At 44.4% G+C, this 18,376-nt stretch overlaps 1 protein-coding gene across 1 annotated transcript; it reads left to right on the forward strand.

Annotated features, from left to right (window-relative positions):
* The first annotated feature begins 3,968 nt into the window (after nucleotides 1-3,968).
* LYRM9 (LYR motif containing 9) lies at nucleotides 3,969-18,151 on the forward strand. The gene is made up of 4 exons (XM_081270993.1): nucleotides 3,969-4,034; nucleotides 14,065-14,207; nucleotides 15,998-16,090; nucleotides 16,967-18,151. Exons 2-4 carry the CDS (start codon nucleotides 14,082-14,084, stop codon nucleotides 16,982-16,984), a joined length of 237 nt encoding a protein of 78 aa, XP_081127119.1. The 5' UTR covers nucleotides 3,969-4,034; nucleotides 14,065-14,081; the 3' UTR covers nucleotides 16,985-18,151.
* Nucleotides 18,152-18,376: the final 225 nt, after the last annotated feature.

An 18,376-nucleotide genomic window follows, 5' to 3' on the forward strand; every position in this document is an offset into this window, starting at 1 on the left:
ACAGCTTGGAAGGCTGAAGCAGGAGGATCACAAAAATGAGGCCATTTAGCAAGACCCTGTCTCAATATAAAATAAAAAAGGATTGGGGATGTAGCTTGGTGCTAGAGCACCCTTGGGTCCAATCCTTAGTACTGCAAAAAGCAAAACAACATTGTAGTCTGTGGGGATATGAAGGGGAAGCTTAAGAGAACAGACCCGGCAGGGTCTTGTAGGATGTGGTAAGGAGTTGACATAAATATTCAGAGAACACTGGGAAGCCATTAAGGGGTCTACTGCAGGACAATGACAAGATTAGAACTGCCTTCAACAGAAAACAGAGGAAGACAGGAAAGGGTGAAGGGGAGGGATGGTGTGCCAAGGCCTTGGTCATGACCCAGGCCCTTGTACCGAGTTTTGGTCATGGAGGAGTATCAGTAAATGTTTGCTAAAGTGGAAGGTAACTATTAATTACATATTTGATGGACCAGAACACCCTATTTCCTGGTCAAGCCAAATAATGGTTTTCCTTCATTAATGTTGCCTTTTTTTTTTTTTTTTTCTCAGCTAGTCAACTTTATCAGCCCTTTGTCTTGGGACAAAATCAACAGAATAACTCTCCTTTTTGTTTTCTGTTTTGTTTTTTTTTTTCTCATTCTCTCCTCCCTTCCTTTTTTTTCTCTATCTTCCTTCTCTTCCATCCCCTGTCCACCCCTCCGTCTCCCATCCTCTGCCAAATAACCCCATTTAGCAAAACAGATTATTTCCTACAGTCTTCTAGTAACTGTGGCATTTCATTCTTATCTGTGGCCATCTTAGGACTCTACAGAGGTCACCAGTGGAAACAGAGTCACACATTATGAGCAAGGTAATTTTAAAGTGCATCTTTAGTCACCCGCCATCAAAATGCAAAAAAAAGATTGGTGTTCCCAAGCACGTTCATTCTTTGAGTAATATTGCAATACAAACATCCAGAATGCACATACTCTTCTGAGGGGAAAAAAAAAATCATCCCAAAGGTGATTTATACCAAAAAAATGTAAGTATGGACATGCATGTTATTTACAATCTTAAATCTTGAGACATTTAACATATTTTCAGAGATGAAAAAGTGGAGACTCACATTCAGAGACAACATGCACCTGATCACCAGTGTGATCTCAAGTGTGGCCACTGTCGATAAATTACTACAGAACACACCAGAAAGAGAGAATGACATATACCAGTCAGCAAGGTTAGATTGATGGCGCTGCAGAAAGTAACACAAGACAGAAGACTAAAGGCTAAACTCCAGCCTATAAATTACTCTCCAAGTGTATGTTGTAAATAGTCACAATTGTACCCTTTTTCCTCTTGTACTCCTTTTTTATAAAAATCTTGAAATCCTTGCTCATCCTCTTATTCCACCCAGCAATTAAAGAAGAAAAGACACTAGATGTCTGAGATTTCGCATAACCTTTTACACCCAATATTTTCATTGTCTTACAAACAAATCTTGAGCAGTCAGCTAGGGTTATGTTTTGCAGCACCCTGGGGTGGTGAAGATGTGTTCATTGGGTTTCCATTTTCGCCTGGTGCCCTCTTTTGGCACAATCACCCTATGCCCCTCACCCTGAGTTCTGGCAGGATTTGAGACATGCAAATTGCAAACTGGTAAATAGCAACTTTGCATATTTTGAATAGAAGAGAACTACGTGGTACCACTCATTCTGTTCTCAGGGAAATTTGAGATAATGGGGAGTGAGAGTAAGGGCAGATCGGAGGTCCCAAGTATTTTCTTCAAAGTGTTTATTATGCTTATTAAATCTATTGTATACTGATGAATTAATTTGAATTATTTACATGGTCAACCTTTGAGACAATAATCTGATTTAATCAGAGCATGCAAATGTATCATTTCTCTTTGAAATCTTAAAACAAGTTTAAACTGGAAGCATCAGGACTTCTTATATCTTTCCCTACAAATACTGGTTACAAATCTGCAGTTTTCAGGTTAAATGACACAATGTCAGAAATCAAGAGAATGTGGCAATGTATTTCTTAGGGAATTCGATAAATTCCCCTGTGAGAGCATGTCCCCAGGACAGCCAACTCTTGGGTAACAAATTTCTTAAGCAAAAAGTCATCCAAATTCTGTTTATCTGTAAATATCATGCACCCTCTGACACAAGGGTGTTCATCTGCTGAAATTTCAGTGTAAAGGAAAATGACATGGTAAGAATGATTGGGTTTTCATTAGATTATGGGACTCATGTCATTTTAGTGACTGTTTGAACTATTAAGAATTCTTTAGTTTAATTCCCAAAGCTGTATAAACCTAAGGTTTCTGTCAAGTTAAAAGTATCACAGTTCAATTATTTTTAAATCTAAGTTTCTGTTGTGACTTGGAAAAAATATTGGAGATTGTTGGCCACATCTGTCCTACTTTAGGTTATTTTATTTTTCTTGTTGTTTGGATGTTTATATCTTTTTTGGTGAAAAATAAAATCTCGTGTGTTTATAAGGATAGAAGAAGCACAAGTGATTTTGAAGGTGGAGACTTTCAGAGGTAAAGAGAACAGCTTGCATCTTGAATATTTTATGAGATCTAGGTATTAGAAGGATGTTTCTGAGGCAGGAACGCAGCGATCTAGGAACAAAAGGGAGATGGGACCAGGGAACAGATTGTGAAATTTGTTAAAAATATTAAGTGATCCTAAGGCTGAACACAGGAGTTGAGGATGTTACTGCAGATTGTTCCTAATAAGGGGCTTAAAAGCGTAATGATTTATTGATTGGATATGCACTAATGATGTGCCCCTGATTATGCATGTGTAAATAAGAGGGCTGATTTATGAGGGCACAATTGGATCTTTCAGATGTATCTGGTACAAGTCTACATATTGAAAATAAATGGAGGCAATTATCTGAATATTTCAGGGGAGGAGCCCCCCACTGATTTGGAGGCTGTCTAGTATGTTAGGTGAAGAGAGAAACCAAAAATAAATAAATAAATAAATAAATAAATGAAAATTCTAAAGAGAGTTAAGGGGGGAAAGGGGAGGAAGTCTAAGAAAACAGTTCTGTTAAGAAACATCTCCTGCTTCTCTTATTCTAAGAGGAGAAAAATAGATTCCCAGGTGCTACCAGTGAGCAAAATTTTCCTTAAAATGAAAAAAAAAAAGATGAGGAAAGAAAAAAGACAACATTATAAGAAATTGCTCTGTTAAAGCAACTACACATGGAGTCTGTGTAAGAAAATCAGCCTTTTCATTACAAATAGGTTTAAAAAGCCCTAGAGAAGAGAGACGTGAACAGAAGCAATATTATCCACCGACAATCTAACTCCCTTTCAGACAGCCCAGAGATGCTCAGCAGCATCATTGAACAGAGCGTTTGTCTCACGATAAAGACACATCTTTATTTCTTTCAGGATATAAAACTTGTATTTAAATCAATTCAGAGAAGCACTTTGGCTTTAAACACTAGCGAACGGGGAGAGCCTATTTAATGAAACAACATTATTTCATTTTCAAAGAATGATACTGGCAGGAGCTCTGAGTTTAAATTCTTCATTCTTTCCCTCAATTATAATTATAGATAGGTCTGAAAGGAAGCATGCCTATTACTGTCATATTTATTCTTTTGACAGGTGTTATGGGGCTGAATTTGATGAACGCAGATTCCCATCCCAACATAATTCCTGTCATCATCCACTGAGAGGTTTAGGAAGAATCTTCCAGCAAGCCTTTTCTCAGATCCCAAGTATTTTATAGCGCAATCCATACTCATGAAGGTGAACGAGAGCTTGTCTTCCAGGTTTATAACCTGGAAGGCAAGAGCCAGAAAGAACAGGTAAAGAGGGCTGTTGGTGGGGCCAGCTGTCTTCTTTTAACTGGGTGGGGTCGCTTCAGGGAACCGGCACCCAGTAGGGCCCCGACTCCCGCGCGCGGCCGGAAGAGGGCGCTCGACGCGCAGTCACCCGGTAGGGGCGGTGCTGCGCTGGCTCCCGCGGCGCAGGCGCACTCGTCACCGCCGCTACGGCGGCGTCCGGGGCTGGCGTCCCCCAGTGGAGGCTGGTGAGCCGCGCCGCGCAGGCCGAGGGCGGGGGCGCGGGGGCAGCGGCGACCCGAGCCACCTGGGGCGGCGGGGGCGGGCTGGGGAAGTGGAAGCCGCCGGCGTCCTCGGACCAGAGGGAAGCCTAGGGGCGACTCGCGCCGCTCCTTCCCTGCTGGGGCGCCCTCGTTCACCGGGATAGCCGGACCCGCTGAGTCGCAGGCCTCGCCCCGGGCGGCCTCGGAGGAGCTGGGGAGGCCGGTGGCGCGAGGGAGGGCGTGCGGGGGCCGGGGGGAGCCGGGGGTGTCCAGGCCTCTGCAAAGCCGGACCCCGGCCCATGGCTGAAATGCTGATCTCCCGGCCCAACCTCGGGGTCAGCCTGTTTGCTCGTTTTTAAAAGGAATCCCTACCACCCACTCCATCTGCAGGAGCACCCCATTACCTAGAGCAACCTTAGCGGTTTGATTGAGTATTTCTGCATTACAGAGCAAGTCACTCCAAGTGACTCCGTGGCCGAAAATCCTTAGCTTTTAGGATTAATCTTTTTTGTTGTTACTGTTGTTTAAAAAAAAAGCTTTTTTTTTTTTGAGATACAAATTATATCGCATATGCCTCGCCCATTTAAAGTGCATTCATTTACTGTATCTTATAATGTGAGCAGAAACGTACATCTATCACCATAATCAATTTTAGGAATTTCCATTATTCCCCCCAAATCACCCCCTTTAGCCTTCCCACCCCCCCATCTCTTCCTGTTCCTCCCAGCTGTGATTAACCACTACTCTTTCTGTCTGTATAGATTTGCTTATTCTGATCATTTCATATCAGTGGTATCATACTTTATGTGGCCCCTTGTGGCTGGCCTCTTTCACCTAGCAGAATGCTCTCAGGTTTCATCCATGTTATGTTATCTGTCAGTCCTTGGTTTCTTTTATTGCAGAATAATATTCCATTATATGAAAGCACCTCATTTATCTATCCATTCATCAGGTGATGGCCCCTAGGACTCTTGAATTCGTCACTGTCACCCACCAGACCTCCAGATAGGAGGGCATGGCTAAAGAACTGCCTGCAGAGATTTTAAAGAAAAGGGAGTGACAATGTATTTTTTAACAAGTGTCCTTGTGTGGCACTGTGGAGATTGGACTGGATGGAGAGAGTCAGATTAGGAGGTATTTGGAGAGTCCAAGCAAGAGAAAGGTACAAATTTGGAATCCAAACTAGTGCCAGTAGGAGTGAGGGGCAAGGGCTGCATTGGTTGAGAACTTGACTACACAGGAGAGGGAGTGGAGGAAGCAAGATTGCTGTCCCATTTGTAGCTTGGGAAATGGAGCACTGGAGTGGATAGGGACAGGGAGCAAAGCCATTCCTTTTTTTCAGCTTTCCCCATCAAGAAGAGTAATTGCGTATTTAAAAATGGCTTGTGCAGGCTTAAATTTAGCTTTTATCAGTACTCAACAGGGCATAATTTCTGGTTATTTTCTGCAGTGCCATTCTTTTTTTAATGTATGATATTTCCCACTTACTTTTAGGTGCCCTGTGTCCAGACACAGGTTAAGGAAAAGAACAGTGGGGGGCTGGAGGCCTGTTTCTGAACATCTGTGTCAGGGATAACACTTGGCTCTCAGGAAATTTCCTTTGTGGCTTCCTTTCCCCTTTCTCTTTATTTTGTCATGGTCTCCTTTGGATTTTGTAGTTGTTTGTGTGTGTGTGCATGCATGCTCATGCTTAGCATTTTCTTTGTTGTCCCCTTTCTTTATCTGTGTAATTGACATCAGTCTGACTTTTTTTCATCTACATGCAGAGGTGGGGACAGGGGCACTGTAGGTGATGTCCTTGTGTTTCTTTAAAGCGTGGAACAAGGTTTTGTGGAGGAGGTTGAGAAGTACTGAATAATAGTCCAGTCAAGTGCTTTAATAAATGCATGAACCTGGTCCTTCAGGAGTCCTGAAAGAGTTCTTTGTAGGGTCCTCTACCTTGATCTGGTTAGCATTTTTATGGATGGCTGACATAGACACAGCAGGTGGTATCATGAAGCAAGTAAGGGCATGAGCTTTGGAATCAAATAGACTTAGGTTCAATGCCTCACCTTACCATGAGCTAGCTAGCTGTGTGGCTTCTATCAAATTACTTAACCCTTCAGAGCCTCAGTTTCCTCATCTCAAAAATGAAGCTAATGGTATATATACAATAATATTGTTGTGAGAATTAAATGAGATAAAAAAAAGAATTAAATGAGATATCAGATGGAAGGTATTTGGAGAGTCCAAGCAAGAGAAAGGTACAAATTTGGAATCCAAACTGTGTACTAATCGCTCCCTGAATGGTAATAAGACCTGCCATTGGGTAGGACAGCCAGGTATGTCAGACTGTTCATTTCTATGGCCAGGGCTGAGTCCAGAGCTATACATACACTAACTGCTCTGACTGATGTTGCATAGATAAATGGCATTTATGGCAGGTAGGGTTAATCTCTTTCTGATTTCTTGTACCTCATCTGTGGTTGTTTCTTTGCTTTTGTGGTATGGAGCTGAGTAGAGTTGGGTAATAGCTTATATGGCAGATTGTGACTCTGGACTGAACTAATAAAATACAAGATGGGGAAACTGATTTCATAATAGTTTATGGGGGAAAGTTGCTTTTAAAGTGGATGCCAGGGCCACGTGAAAGCCTGAGCAGAGAATGCAGCTCAGATTAGGCTGCATTCCTTGAATTCCTAGATCAAAGGCAGTGACAGTGCCATCACAGACGGAATTGGTCAGAACACAATCAACTATTGCTTTCCCACTGACAGTATGTTTGAGGATGATGTCAGTAATGGGGGACATATGTCCAGAAGAGGCAAGTGGGATGCAGAAGCTATGGGAGGTGACATTCCCTTCCCAATGATTATGTTGAGAAAGCGATGACAAGGGGCTGTAGTAGCTGACTTTGGGTAGAGAGAAACTGGACTTGGGGATAGGTGAGGGAAGATGTTAGTCCCAGAGGGCAGAGCTGAGACCAATGAGTAGAATTGTGTGGTGGCAGGCTTTAGCTCAGAACCAGAAGGATTTCCCAGCAGCCTGAGTGGAGGAAAATGGGGTGCCTGTGAGTTCCCTGCCACTAGGGAGCATGTTGAGGAAGGAAAACTGGAATGGCTCTCTGCCAAGGGTGTTTCTTAAATAACTTTTTATTACAAACATTTTCAAAATGCATAGAAGTTAAAATAATAGCAAAATGTCCATCCCTCACACCCAAATGAAGTCTTGACATTTTGCCACTTTTTTTTTTTTTTTTTTGTACTGGGGATTGAACCCAGGGGCACTTAACCAGTGACTTACATCCCCAGCCTTTGTTTTGTTTTGTTTTTTTTTTATTTTTAGTTGTAGATGGACATAACATCTTTATTTTATTTATTTATCTCTATGTAGTGCTAAGGATCAAACCCAGTGCCCCACACGTGCCAGGCAAGTGCTCTACCACTGAGGTGTAGCCCAGCCCCTGTTTTGTATTTTTTTGAAATTTAGAGACAGGGTCTTGCAGACTTGCTTAGGGCCTTGCTAAATTGCTGAGGCTGATTTTGAACTTGTGAAGCTCTTGCCTCAGCCTGCTGAGCCCCTGGGATGATGGTGTGCGCCCCTGTGCCTGCCTCCATATTTCCTTATCTTTCTCACTCTGTCTCTTCTTCCTGGTGTTGGCTTTTGCTGAACGATTTGAAAATAAGTTGCAGATCTGATGACACATCACCTCTAAATAATTCCCACTTGCATCTCCTAAGAATAAGGGAATTCTACACATAACCATAACATCATTATTATTTCTAAGAAAATTAATGATTAATAATAATTCACATCATCCTCTAATGTCCAGTTGTGGGACTATTTTCAGTGGGGAAGTTAAACACGGTGATCACCGCGTGGAGGATGGCTGGTGGGGCCCTGAGGGCAGGTGGATCTCCTTCTAGTAATCCAGGCCAGAGCCTGAACTGGAGCCTGGGTTAGAGTAGTGTGGGGTGATGAGGGCTTTTTGAGGTCATCCCACTGAACATGGTTCAAGGTGCTGGACGAGTGAGGGCTCCCAGGAGGAAGTGCCAGACCCAGAGCTGAGTAGTGAAGACTGAGAGCTGCAGGAAACAGAGGAGTATTATAGGAGGACACCGGGGCGGGGTGGGGGGAAGTGTTCAGCAAACAGATATGGGACATTTTGGGGGAGGGATAATATGGGTCAATTTGACTGGGCTGTGAGGTACCCAGACATTTGAACATTATTCTAGGTGTCTGTGAAAGCATTTATGGATTTAAATTGGTAGATTTGATCAGGCAGTTTGCCCCCTTTAATATGAGTGGACCTCATTCAGTCTATTGAAGTCCTGACTAGAATGAAAAGTCTGAATCTTCCCCAAATAAGAAAAATCCTTTTGCTTGGTGGCCTTTGTATGGAGACACTGGTCCTTCCTGGTTGTACAGCAACTTTTAGGCTTTGTGCTAGAACTATGACGTCAGCTCTGCAGATTTCAGACTTGCTAGTCTCTATAATTCCTTGTAGCAAATCACACACACACACGTACACACAAACACACACACACACAAATGCATATACCCTTCAATTGGTTGTGTTTCTCTGGAGAGCCCTTAATACTTCTACTTCATGCCAGGTATTCTGTGACAGTGCTGATACCAAAATAGGAAAACAGTGCACTGTCACGGAGTGTGCCATTTAAGGCTCAGTTTGCTTGGATTAGGCCTAAGTGTTGAGGTGCAGATGAGAGATGGGCAGGGCCCAGATCAAAAGGGACCCTGCAGGCCATGGAAAGGAGTCTGGATTTTATTCTGTAAACCAGTGCTTTCCAAACTTCAGTTCCACTTTTATGATTTCTGACATATCCACATTTCAATCACATTTTTATTCAGTCACATTATTATTTGCTTGGTACATTTTAAAAAATCAATTGTATGCCCATTCCTTTAAAAACTATTATTAAGCCTAATATCTATGATATTGTGGCTTTTTCTCATCACATATAGAAATAAATATAAAAATCTTTACAACGAAAAAATGTGATCCATATACTGCTTAAAATAATTTCAGGTGTTTGTCTTACATTATGGAAAATGTTGCCATGAATGATGAGGAGTAGGAATGAATATTAAGGGTTAAAGTTCCTTGGGATAAGATACCCTGAGATTTATGTTTCAGAAAGAGTCACTCTGGCTGTTGGGTGGAGAATATATGAAAGAAATGGATTGGAAGGCTGGGAAACCAGCTTGAGGACTATCACAGTTGAGATTTAAGTCTGAACCAAAGCTGGGTGTGGGAGGCTGAGGCAGGAGGATTGCAAGTTCAGGGCCAACCTGGGCAACTTAATGAGATCATGTGTCAAAAAAGGGGGTCTGGGAGCGTAGCTCAGTCGCATAGTGCTGGCTGAGTATGTGTGAGGCTCTGGTTCCATCCCCAGAAATACCAACACATATGCGCGTGCACATACACACACACACACACACACACACACATACATACATGGAGTCTAAACCAAGAGGAGGAGATAAATTTGAGGAAAAATTAGAGGTAAAATTTGATAGGACTTAGAAACCAGTGGATTGGAGATTGAGGGAGAAGGAGGAGGTGAGTTCACTCTGTGATGGTTTTAGTTTGGTTGCCAGGGCAATGAAGATGCCATCACAGACGCAAGGAGCCTGGGTGGGAAGCAAAGGTCAAGTCCAAAGGGCAGGGAAGAGAAGCAAGCATTTCTAGGGTCACAGGGTTTGACTCTTGTTTTAGCAATGATGCTGTGAAGTTCATTGCCCCTTAATAACAAGCCTACACTTTAAATTAAATTAAAACATTTTTAATTTAGTTCTTCTAAGTGGACCCACACATGTATTCTCTACTAGTTATTACTGAGAATGACTAAGTATTATAATTGAGCTGAAAATAATCTACCGCCCATACTTGCTGGGTTGGTTACTAAGTATTGCTTGGGTTTTAAGAAACGAAACAAAGTTGTGCTCTTTCCAAATGTTAATTTTGAGGACTACAGATGGTAACCATCTGTTACACAACTAGCATTTTACAATATTTGATTAGCACTTTATATAGTTTGGGGAAGCCTGCCAGGGGAATCTGCCCATCATGTTTGGGACTCTGTTTGTATGTCCTCTATGGTTGCCCTTGAAGTTCTTGACCAACACTGTATGGGGTCCCCTCTGTTTTTTGGGCTTACCTGTGGCTAGTCAGACTGATGTTGATTCATAGTAGAAGGAACTTGAGGAACCTTATCCTTTTTAGACTCTTCCTTACAGCTAGAACCAACTGAGTACATCATGGAAACAGAATTTGGGAGGTCAGAATCTGTCATCCATTTAGGACTCTTTGGATTGCAAGTGACTAAACAAGCACAAGCAGCTTTGGCAAAGGACTCATATCATTGAGAGGTCTAGGACTGGGGTGCCTTCAGGTGGATGGTTTTAGGGCTTACATGAGTTCTTTGGACTTGGTTTCTCTCAGGGTCTCAGCTCTGCCTTCTGTGGTGAGGCTGCAGTGTCAGGGTTCAGTAGGAGGCAAGATGGCTTCCCTGAGAGGATCAACACTAGTGGGAAAGAGCTGGAGTCCTTTCAGTCTCATTTTCAGAGATGGTGAGAATTTACTTTTGATGGGCTGGGGATGTGGCTCAAGCGGTAGCGCGCTCGCCTGGCATGCGTGCAGCCCGAGTTCGATCCTCAGCACCACATACCAACAAAGATGTTGTGTCCGCTGAGAACTAAAAAAAAATAAACATTAAAAAAATTCTCTCTCTCTCTCTCTCTCTCTCTCTCTCTCTCTCTCCCCCCTCTCTCTCCTCTCTCTCCTCTCTCACTCTCTCTTAAAAAAAAAAAAAAAAAAAAAGAATTTACTTTTGATTGGATCAGCTTCCAGCTGTGAACCAATCTGTGAACCAATCCCTGAGCTCACATGGATGCAAAGCCCTGATTGGTCTGGAGGGCTGAGACTTATGGAAGGATGTATCCTGAGTTGCACACAAAGCTATTCCAGGGGATGGTGGGAAGACAACCACTGTCCATTTCAGAGACAGAGCAAGAGGGAACTAGTAGGAATTACAGATGTGTATTGTTGTCAGGAAGATAACATGCTGGAAGGGGAATGAAGGAGCTTCTGAACCGTGATGTTCTGAAGAGACCAAGGATTGAACCCAGGGTTGCTTAACCACTGAGCCACATACCCAGCCCTTTTTTTAGGGGTCTCACTAAGTTGTTTAGGGCTTCACTAAATTGCTGAGGCTGTGAAGGAACTTTTTTTTTTTTTTTTTTTTTTTCCGTTTTCAGCGGACACAACATCTTTGTTTGCATATGGTGCTGAGGATCGAACCCAGGCTGCACAGGCAAGCGTGCTACCGCTTGAGCCACATCCCCAGCCCTGAAGGAACTTCTTAATAACTTTCTTTCCTTAGTGTAAGGACATTTGATAGATTTAGTATTTGCTTCTCTCTGGCTGGGGTGTGGATAAGAAGGTTGTCTTGCTCTTTTTTATACTACTTTAAACTTGTATCATTCACTTAATCTGTCGTTTAGCTCCTTCAGCTGGAACACAGAGAGCCTGTCTCTCAGAGAGGGAAAATCTGTACAAAGGAGATAGTTGACTCGTGGAGTTCACCTCAACCAGTGTGTGAAGACTGCTGTGGGCGAGGGGCTGCACTGGAACCTGGGCCAGGCTGTCACCTAGAGGGAGCCACTGGCCTGGCAACAGATGAATTCCCCAGTGGGAAGTACTGCAGCAGCACTATGACCAGGGCCCTGTAGCTCCACAAACCATGGAGTGATTCCCCTATCCCCAGGAAGGAACAGTGCCAGGAAGGACTTCCTGGAGGAAAGAGCTGGATCTGGAAGGCTGAGTGAGGAGATGGGAAAGGGAGCATAGAGCTCAGCAGACTGCGTCTACAAAGGTACTGACAGGTGATGCTTTGGGATCTGGGAGATGTTCCTGTGGCTGAATGGATACTGGTTCCAGAGCTCCTTTGGTGGCAGTGTGGAGGAGACTGGAGTGACATGGGAGGCAGGGGCACCAGGCAGAGTTCTATGGCAGAAGTTCAGGCCTGAGCCAATGGGGCAGTGAGCACAGGGAGGGACATGGCTGTGGGCTGGGAGTCTCTTAATGAATGTTTAACTAGTCCTTACATTCTAGAATCTACCATTTAAAAACATTTATATGCTTATAGTTTCCTTAAAAAAAAAAGACAAAGTTCAGGCTAGGGTTGTGGGTTCTTTGGAGAGGACATGTATAATACAAAGATTAAAAATATAGGTCTTATAGAAGAAAGGATTTTGAATATTTTCACCATAAAGAAATGATAAGTGAGGAGGGATGCCGCAGTCTTGGCTGGGCACAGAATCACGAGCCACCACACAGCTTTGTAGATTCAAACAGCAATTCTTTATTCCCGAACTCACACCGGCCTCCACACACGCTCTGGGGCAATCCCAGTTCTGCTGCCACCCAATTCACCTACTACACGAGGCTTTTTTCCCAAAATGCTCTCTGAATCTCACGAGAGCTCAACGGGAGCTCAGGTAGCAGGAACGCCCTATTTCCAGCAGCAATAATCCTCAACATCGAACTTCCCTAAGACCCAAGGTCTTAAACTGGGAACGCCCTAAACCCAAGGACCGGGATACTATACTTCCTCAAACTGCAGGATACACCCCAATCCTGGATCCACCCTCGTCCTTGAGTAGGGTCATCTTTCTCAAACACACATGCAAGGTCACAGCAAATTTAACATGGGGTACGCTGGCAAGGAAATCGATGCGTCATTCCTACTTGGTAATGGCCCTCAGCAGAGGGAGACATGTTTAACCCAATTTAAACATTACAAAATGTATACACATTTTGAAATATCACTGGTACTCTATACATTTGTAAAATTTTTGTTTAATATATTAAAAAACAAGTTTAAATTAAAAAGAAAGAAAAGAATATGGGCTCTGTAGACCCAAAAGAGCACGGAGTATCATTCCACTTATACAGACTATAGAAAATGCAAACAAACCTGCAGTGATAGAAAGCAGATCAGTATTTGCTTGGGGATGGGAAAGTGAGGACCACAGGGATGACAAAGAGGCATGAGGCAACTGGGGATGATGGGTATGTTCACTCTTGATTGTGGTGATGATATCTCTCGAATGCATTGAGGTCAAACTTATGGAATGGCACCCTTTAAATGTGTGCGCTTGACTGTTCGTCAACAACACTTCAGTAAAGCTGTTTTTTTTTTTTTAAACATGGGCTCTGGAGCTAGATTGCCAGTGTTGAAATCTCAGTTTTTACCTTTATCGGCTGTGATCTTGGGCAAGTTACCAGACTTCTGTGCTTAGTTTTTTAATGTATGCATGAATTGCATGTAAGTGAATATAACAGGTAAGTGCTCAGCACTCAACACACAGTGAAGTAAAGTCATATGCCCAGGCTCTGACTTCACCTGGTCACTCCGTGTGCAGCTGCTTCTTCATACAGAGCCTTCTAGAATCATGCTTTTCAAGCTTTAATGTGCATATGAATCTGCTGGGATCTTGTTAGCATGCAGATTGGTCTAAGGAATCTGGTTGGCCTCAGACTCTGTATTTCTGACAAGTTTCTGAGTAATGCCATTGCTGCTGGTCTAGGGCTGTGCTTTGAGTAGCTTCTCCAGTCTCTTCCCTGGTGCCATCACTAGGACATGCCGGGCTAGCATCAGAGCTGGTTGCTCCGATTGCCACTCAGAGTCTTCTTGCTTATCTTCCCTCCTCTGCTCAGTGCCACCTACTTACCCGCCACCTGAAGTTGGACTCCAGAAAAAAGACACCAATGATGAGACTGTGTATCTCCCTCCACGCTTGCTTATGATTCTTGCAGGACTGTTCGTGGGCTGAGACTTCAGCAGGGTTGAGACCCAGCCCAGGGTGTGGGCTCCATGGGAGTGGGCCAAGAAGGGGACCTGGCTTCTGTGCTGCCTTAGGCCTGCTTCTCAAAGGGCTGGGTCCAAGAGGCCAGAACCATGTAGAGATCTGACTTGATACCTAAGAAGGAATGCTTTTTGTTTTCCAGAACAGAGGGTCTTGCGGATGGCCCCCCTACCTGGGGCAGAGCTGATCCAGAAGCCACGACAGCTCTACCGATACTTGCTGCGTTGTTGCCGGCAGCTGCCAACCAAGGGCATCCAAGAGCATTACAAACATGCTGTCAGGCAGGTGGGAGCCATGATGCACTGGGTCGGGGGGGTCCTTTAATGTGGGGGTCTGGCAGGGAGTCAGGCCAGGGGAAGGATAGTCTTTCAGGTGGGGGTTGGAGTTGGGTAAGAGAAACTGGAAACAATGCTGAGCAACACAGCCCCTCTCTGGTGTCTGTCCAGGAGGCCGAGGCTGCTCATAGCATATCACCTCTGCTCCAGCATATGAATAGGGCAGTTCAGTGGGTAATTGAAATAGATTGTAGGCCACGTCATTTTACCAATGGCACACAACCTGAATTTAATCACAGGAAAATATCAGGTAAACCCAAACCACCATCTACCAGACAACCTACTGGCCTGTACTCATCAAAAATGTCAACTTAGCTGGCCATGGTGGCACACATCTGTCATCCCAGTGGCTCTGGAGGTTGAGGCAGGAGGATTGCAAGTTCAAAGTTAATCTCAGCAAAAGCAAGGCACTAAATGACCCAGTGAGACCCTGTCTCTAGGTAAAATACAAAATAGGGCTGGGGATGTGGCTCAGTAGTTGAGTGTCCCTGAATTCAATCCCTGGCAAACTCCCACCCCCCCAAAAAAATGTCAATTTCATGAAACACAAAAAAAGCAGAGCTGCCCTGGATTAAAGGAGACTAAAGAGATGTGAGAACTAAATGTAATTCATAATCCCAGATTGGATTCTGGACCAGAAAAAAATGTAAGGGACATTATTGGAGCAGTGCATGAAATTGGAATGTGGGTTGTACATTAGATAATAGTGTAAATGTTAAATTTTCTGCATTTGATTACTATGATTATATAAGAGAACACCCTTGTTGTTAAGAAATGCACATTGAAGTGCTTAGGGTTTGTGGGCACAATGTCTGCAAGATACTTTTAAATCCTTCCAGGGAAACCTTATAATACACATACAAAGAGAGAACAATAAAGCAAATATAGCAAAATGTTAACAACTAGTGATTGTGGAAGGGAATTCTTCGTACTTTTTTTTTGCAACCTTTCTGTAATAAATCATTTCCAAATAAAAAATTTAAAAATTAGAATTCATACAAGTATAATATGAAAAGTTAAAAAAAATAGAAGTAGCAACAGAAGGCTGTGGGAACACAGAGAAGGGAGTGGTTAGCCATCTGGGGGAGTCAGGAGGGCTTCCCAGAGGAGGGAGTTGAGGTGGTTCCTCAAGAGAGAAGGGGGATGTGTGGGGTTGGGAGTGACAGGGAAGGGAGGTACCAGTTCTTTCTAAAGGGCCCTGAGAATCACCCCAGTGAACCCAAATCTCAGACTGGTCTGAAGCCCACATCAGCCTGTGCTCTGTCTTGGGCCTGGCTGGATTCTTCAAAGCCACTTCCTCCACTGCCTTCTGTCCCTGCTTGGCTGTTCCAGAGAGAAGCCCTCTTCCTGGTGTGAGGGAGGAGGAGGTCTCACTCTGAGGAAAGCAGCTTCAGTGAGGAGCAAATTCAACAGAGAGATTGAAGTTTCCCTTTAGCCCTGATAGCCTCCCTGATAACCCCCGGCCCAGGGGGTCAGTCCTTTAAGCATCTGCCCTGATGCCAGGATTGTCCTCTTTGCAATCAAATAGACTAGGATTCAAATGCTGTTGCTTAGCAGCACGTTTGGATTTCTGAGCCCCTGTTTCCTCAGCTCTAAGTGGAATAATCATAACCATAGAGGATTAAGAGATGCTGGGTATATCCTGCCAGCAGTGTTATCTGGCCAAGGACTGGTGCTCTGAAGCTGCTGGCTCTGTGAATTTTGTCTAGTCATCTTTTTTTTTTATGCTGAAACTTCCAGAGTTTCCGAGTTCATTCAGATGAAGACAACCCTGAGAGAATCCAGCAGATTATTAAAAGAGCCATTGAAGATGCTGACTGGATCATGAACAAAGTAAGTGCTTGGTTCCCACCTCAGCCTGAGAATGGGGCAGTGATAACTGTGACCACTAGGAGGCGCCCCCGCCCCACAGCTGAGAAGGGCCAGTGCTCAGGCCATCCCCACCAGCTACTCCTCTTCTGGTTGCATTTATTTTCTGCAAGGTTGGGTGAGGGGTTCACCCTTAATCCTTAAAGGCAGATTTCTGCCAAAAGTGCTGAACGAGCTGGAATGGGGACTTAGGCGAAGGGAGAGAACAGCCTTGGAAGCAGTGGTGCCAGAGCTGGCAGCAGCGCTGTGGTGGCTCCAAGAGGACAGCTGTTTGGGGGCTCCAGGGTACTCAAACTGTGGCAGGATTATTGAGGAATCATTCAGGGATCTGTTGGGTGGAGGAAGGGAGTGAGACAGGAATGTAGTTGGTGTTAAAACAACCTAGAGAAGGAGTTTGCCCCTAGCTCCCTATCCTTCCAACTCAGAATCTCCAAATATGGGGTTCAGGGTCCATTTTTTTAAACAGTGATTGGCAGAGGATCATCCTATGATTTCTGAGAGTCTTCCTCTCAGAGAAATTCTCAGATCCTGAGAATTTTCTTCCTCAAACAAGATTCAAAGTATGGGTGACCACATGTTCATTTCTAATGTTACCAGTTTCTTTATTATGAGCCTCCCCTTGCCCCCAACCAAGGCCAACAGCTTCTTTTTCTGTTAAATGAAAGAGAGGGTCCAGGCATGAACTAGAGATTGGACTGTCCAGTGTCTCCTGCCTGGGTGTCACCACTGCTGAGGAGCCCCTGCTGGAGGCGGGGAGACCTAGGTGACTAGGGTTTGAGATTTCCCGAGTTCTCTCCCCACTGGCTTCCCTCACCCACTTCTAATCTCTCTATCTTACAGTATAAAAAACAAAACTGAGACTCCAGAGCCCAAAGTGAAGCTGTCCTAGAGACGTTTAAAATCCAGAGGTCTCTCTTCTCCTGGAGCCAGTCAACAGCAGCAGTTTTGGAATATTCTTTGGCCCTGTTGGCTGAGAGAACAAGAATCAGGAGGAAAAAGCTAACATCCGCTCAGACAGCTCTTCTCTCCACGGTCATGTTTCCAGCATCCTTTATGTTTGCTCTTCCAGCCAGTCACGATGTGAAATTTGGGGAGAATTTGGTGTTTTTTTGTTTGTTTTGTGTGTTTTTCATTTTTGTTTTTTTATTATTTTACTTTGCTCTGAAAGTGATTCATTTATTCTGGAGGTCTCTCTACCATTCCCTGAGCCCCACATCAGATCTCCCCACAGTTGGCCGCTTGCACAGAGGAAAGCGAGTAGGCTTGAGAAGCCGACAGATCTGGATCTGAAGCCCAGCTCAGCAGCCTTTCTGGTGACTCGCCTTTAAGATTGGTTTCCTCCTTGAGGAGGATTAAATAAGATGGAGTTGAAGTACCTAACGTAGGATATGGTACCTGCCAATAAATGTCCCTCTGAGGAAGCTGTTCTGCGCGGCCCCTTCCCTTCCCATAGTGCTCTGCACATCTCTGTTGTAGCACCCACTGTGTCACGTCTTAGTGATTTGTTCGTGAGCTTGTCCTGTCCCAGCTTGGAGCCTCAGAGCCCCCATGGGTGACTCATGCTCGGCAGTCTACCAAGATACTGCTCTTCATGTCCCCTGTCCCTCCATGCCAGGGACAAAGAGGCCCTGGTCCTTGCCTTCAAGGAATTTAGTTTCTTCAAAGTGGCAAAGTGTACACTACCTGAGACCAGCAAGAACACCAAAGCAGCTGTGGCAGACGCCAGGCCGGCAGGCCGCTTGAGCCTGCAGTCTGTCTTCACTGGCCCTTCCCTGCCTTGCCACTTCACGGAGGGAAGGGAGGGCAGGGGAGAAGGGGAGTAGGTCCAGGGGGAAGTGGCCAGGGTGGGTGGAGCTATCAGAAAATGTAGAGAAACCACAAAAGGATTTGAATTTTCCCCAGGCACTCAGCCAGGGGGATGAGCTAGCATGTGTTCATGTTCTTGCAATTATGTAACTTAAAGTGACATCTATATGTACACAACTGACTGACAAATAATGAAATAAATGTATCAATTTGTGAAAACTCTTGTCTCTTCTCAATTGATATTCCCAAAGCATCAAAGCATGGGTCATGCCGCTGCTGTGTGCTGTCTTACTAGGTGCTGAGGACTTAGACGGGTGTCAGACATGGGCTGCCCAGGAGGGAATGTTCTTCAGAGGAGATAACCAGACACTGGTCCTGCTGCTGGACAACAGTTTCTGATGTTAGATTTGCTGCAGCAGCTGAGGACAGGCTGAGGGCCTTCAG

This window comes from Spermophilus citellus, assembly GCF_964194105.1.
Source record: "Spermophilus citellus genome assembly, chromosome: 17".
In the NCBI taxonomy this organism is placed as follows: Eukaryota; Metazoa; Chordata; class Mammalia; order Rodentia; family Sciuridae; genus Spermophilus; species Spermophilus citellus.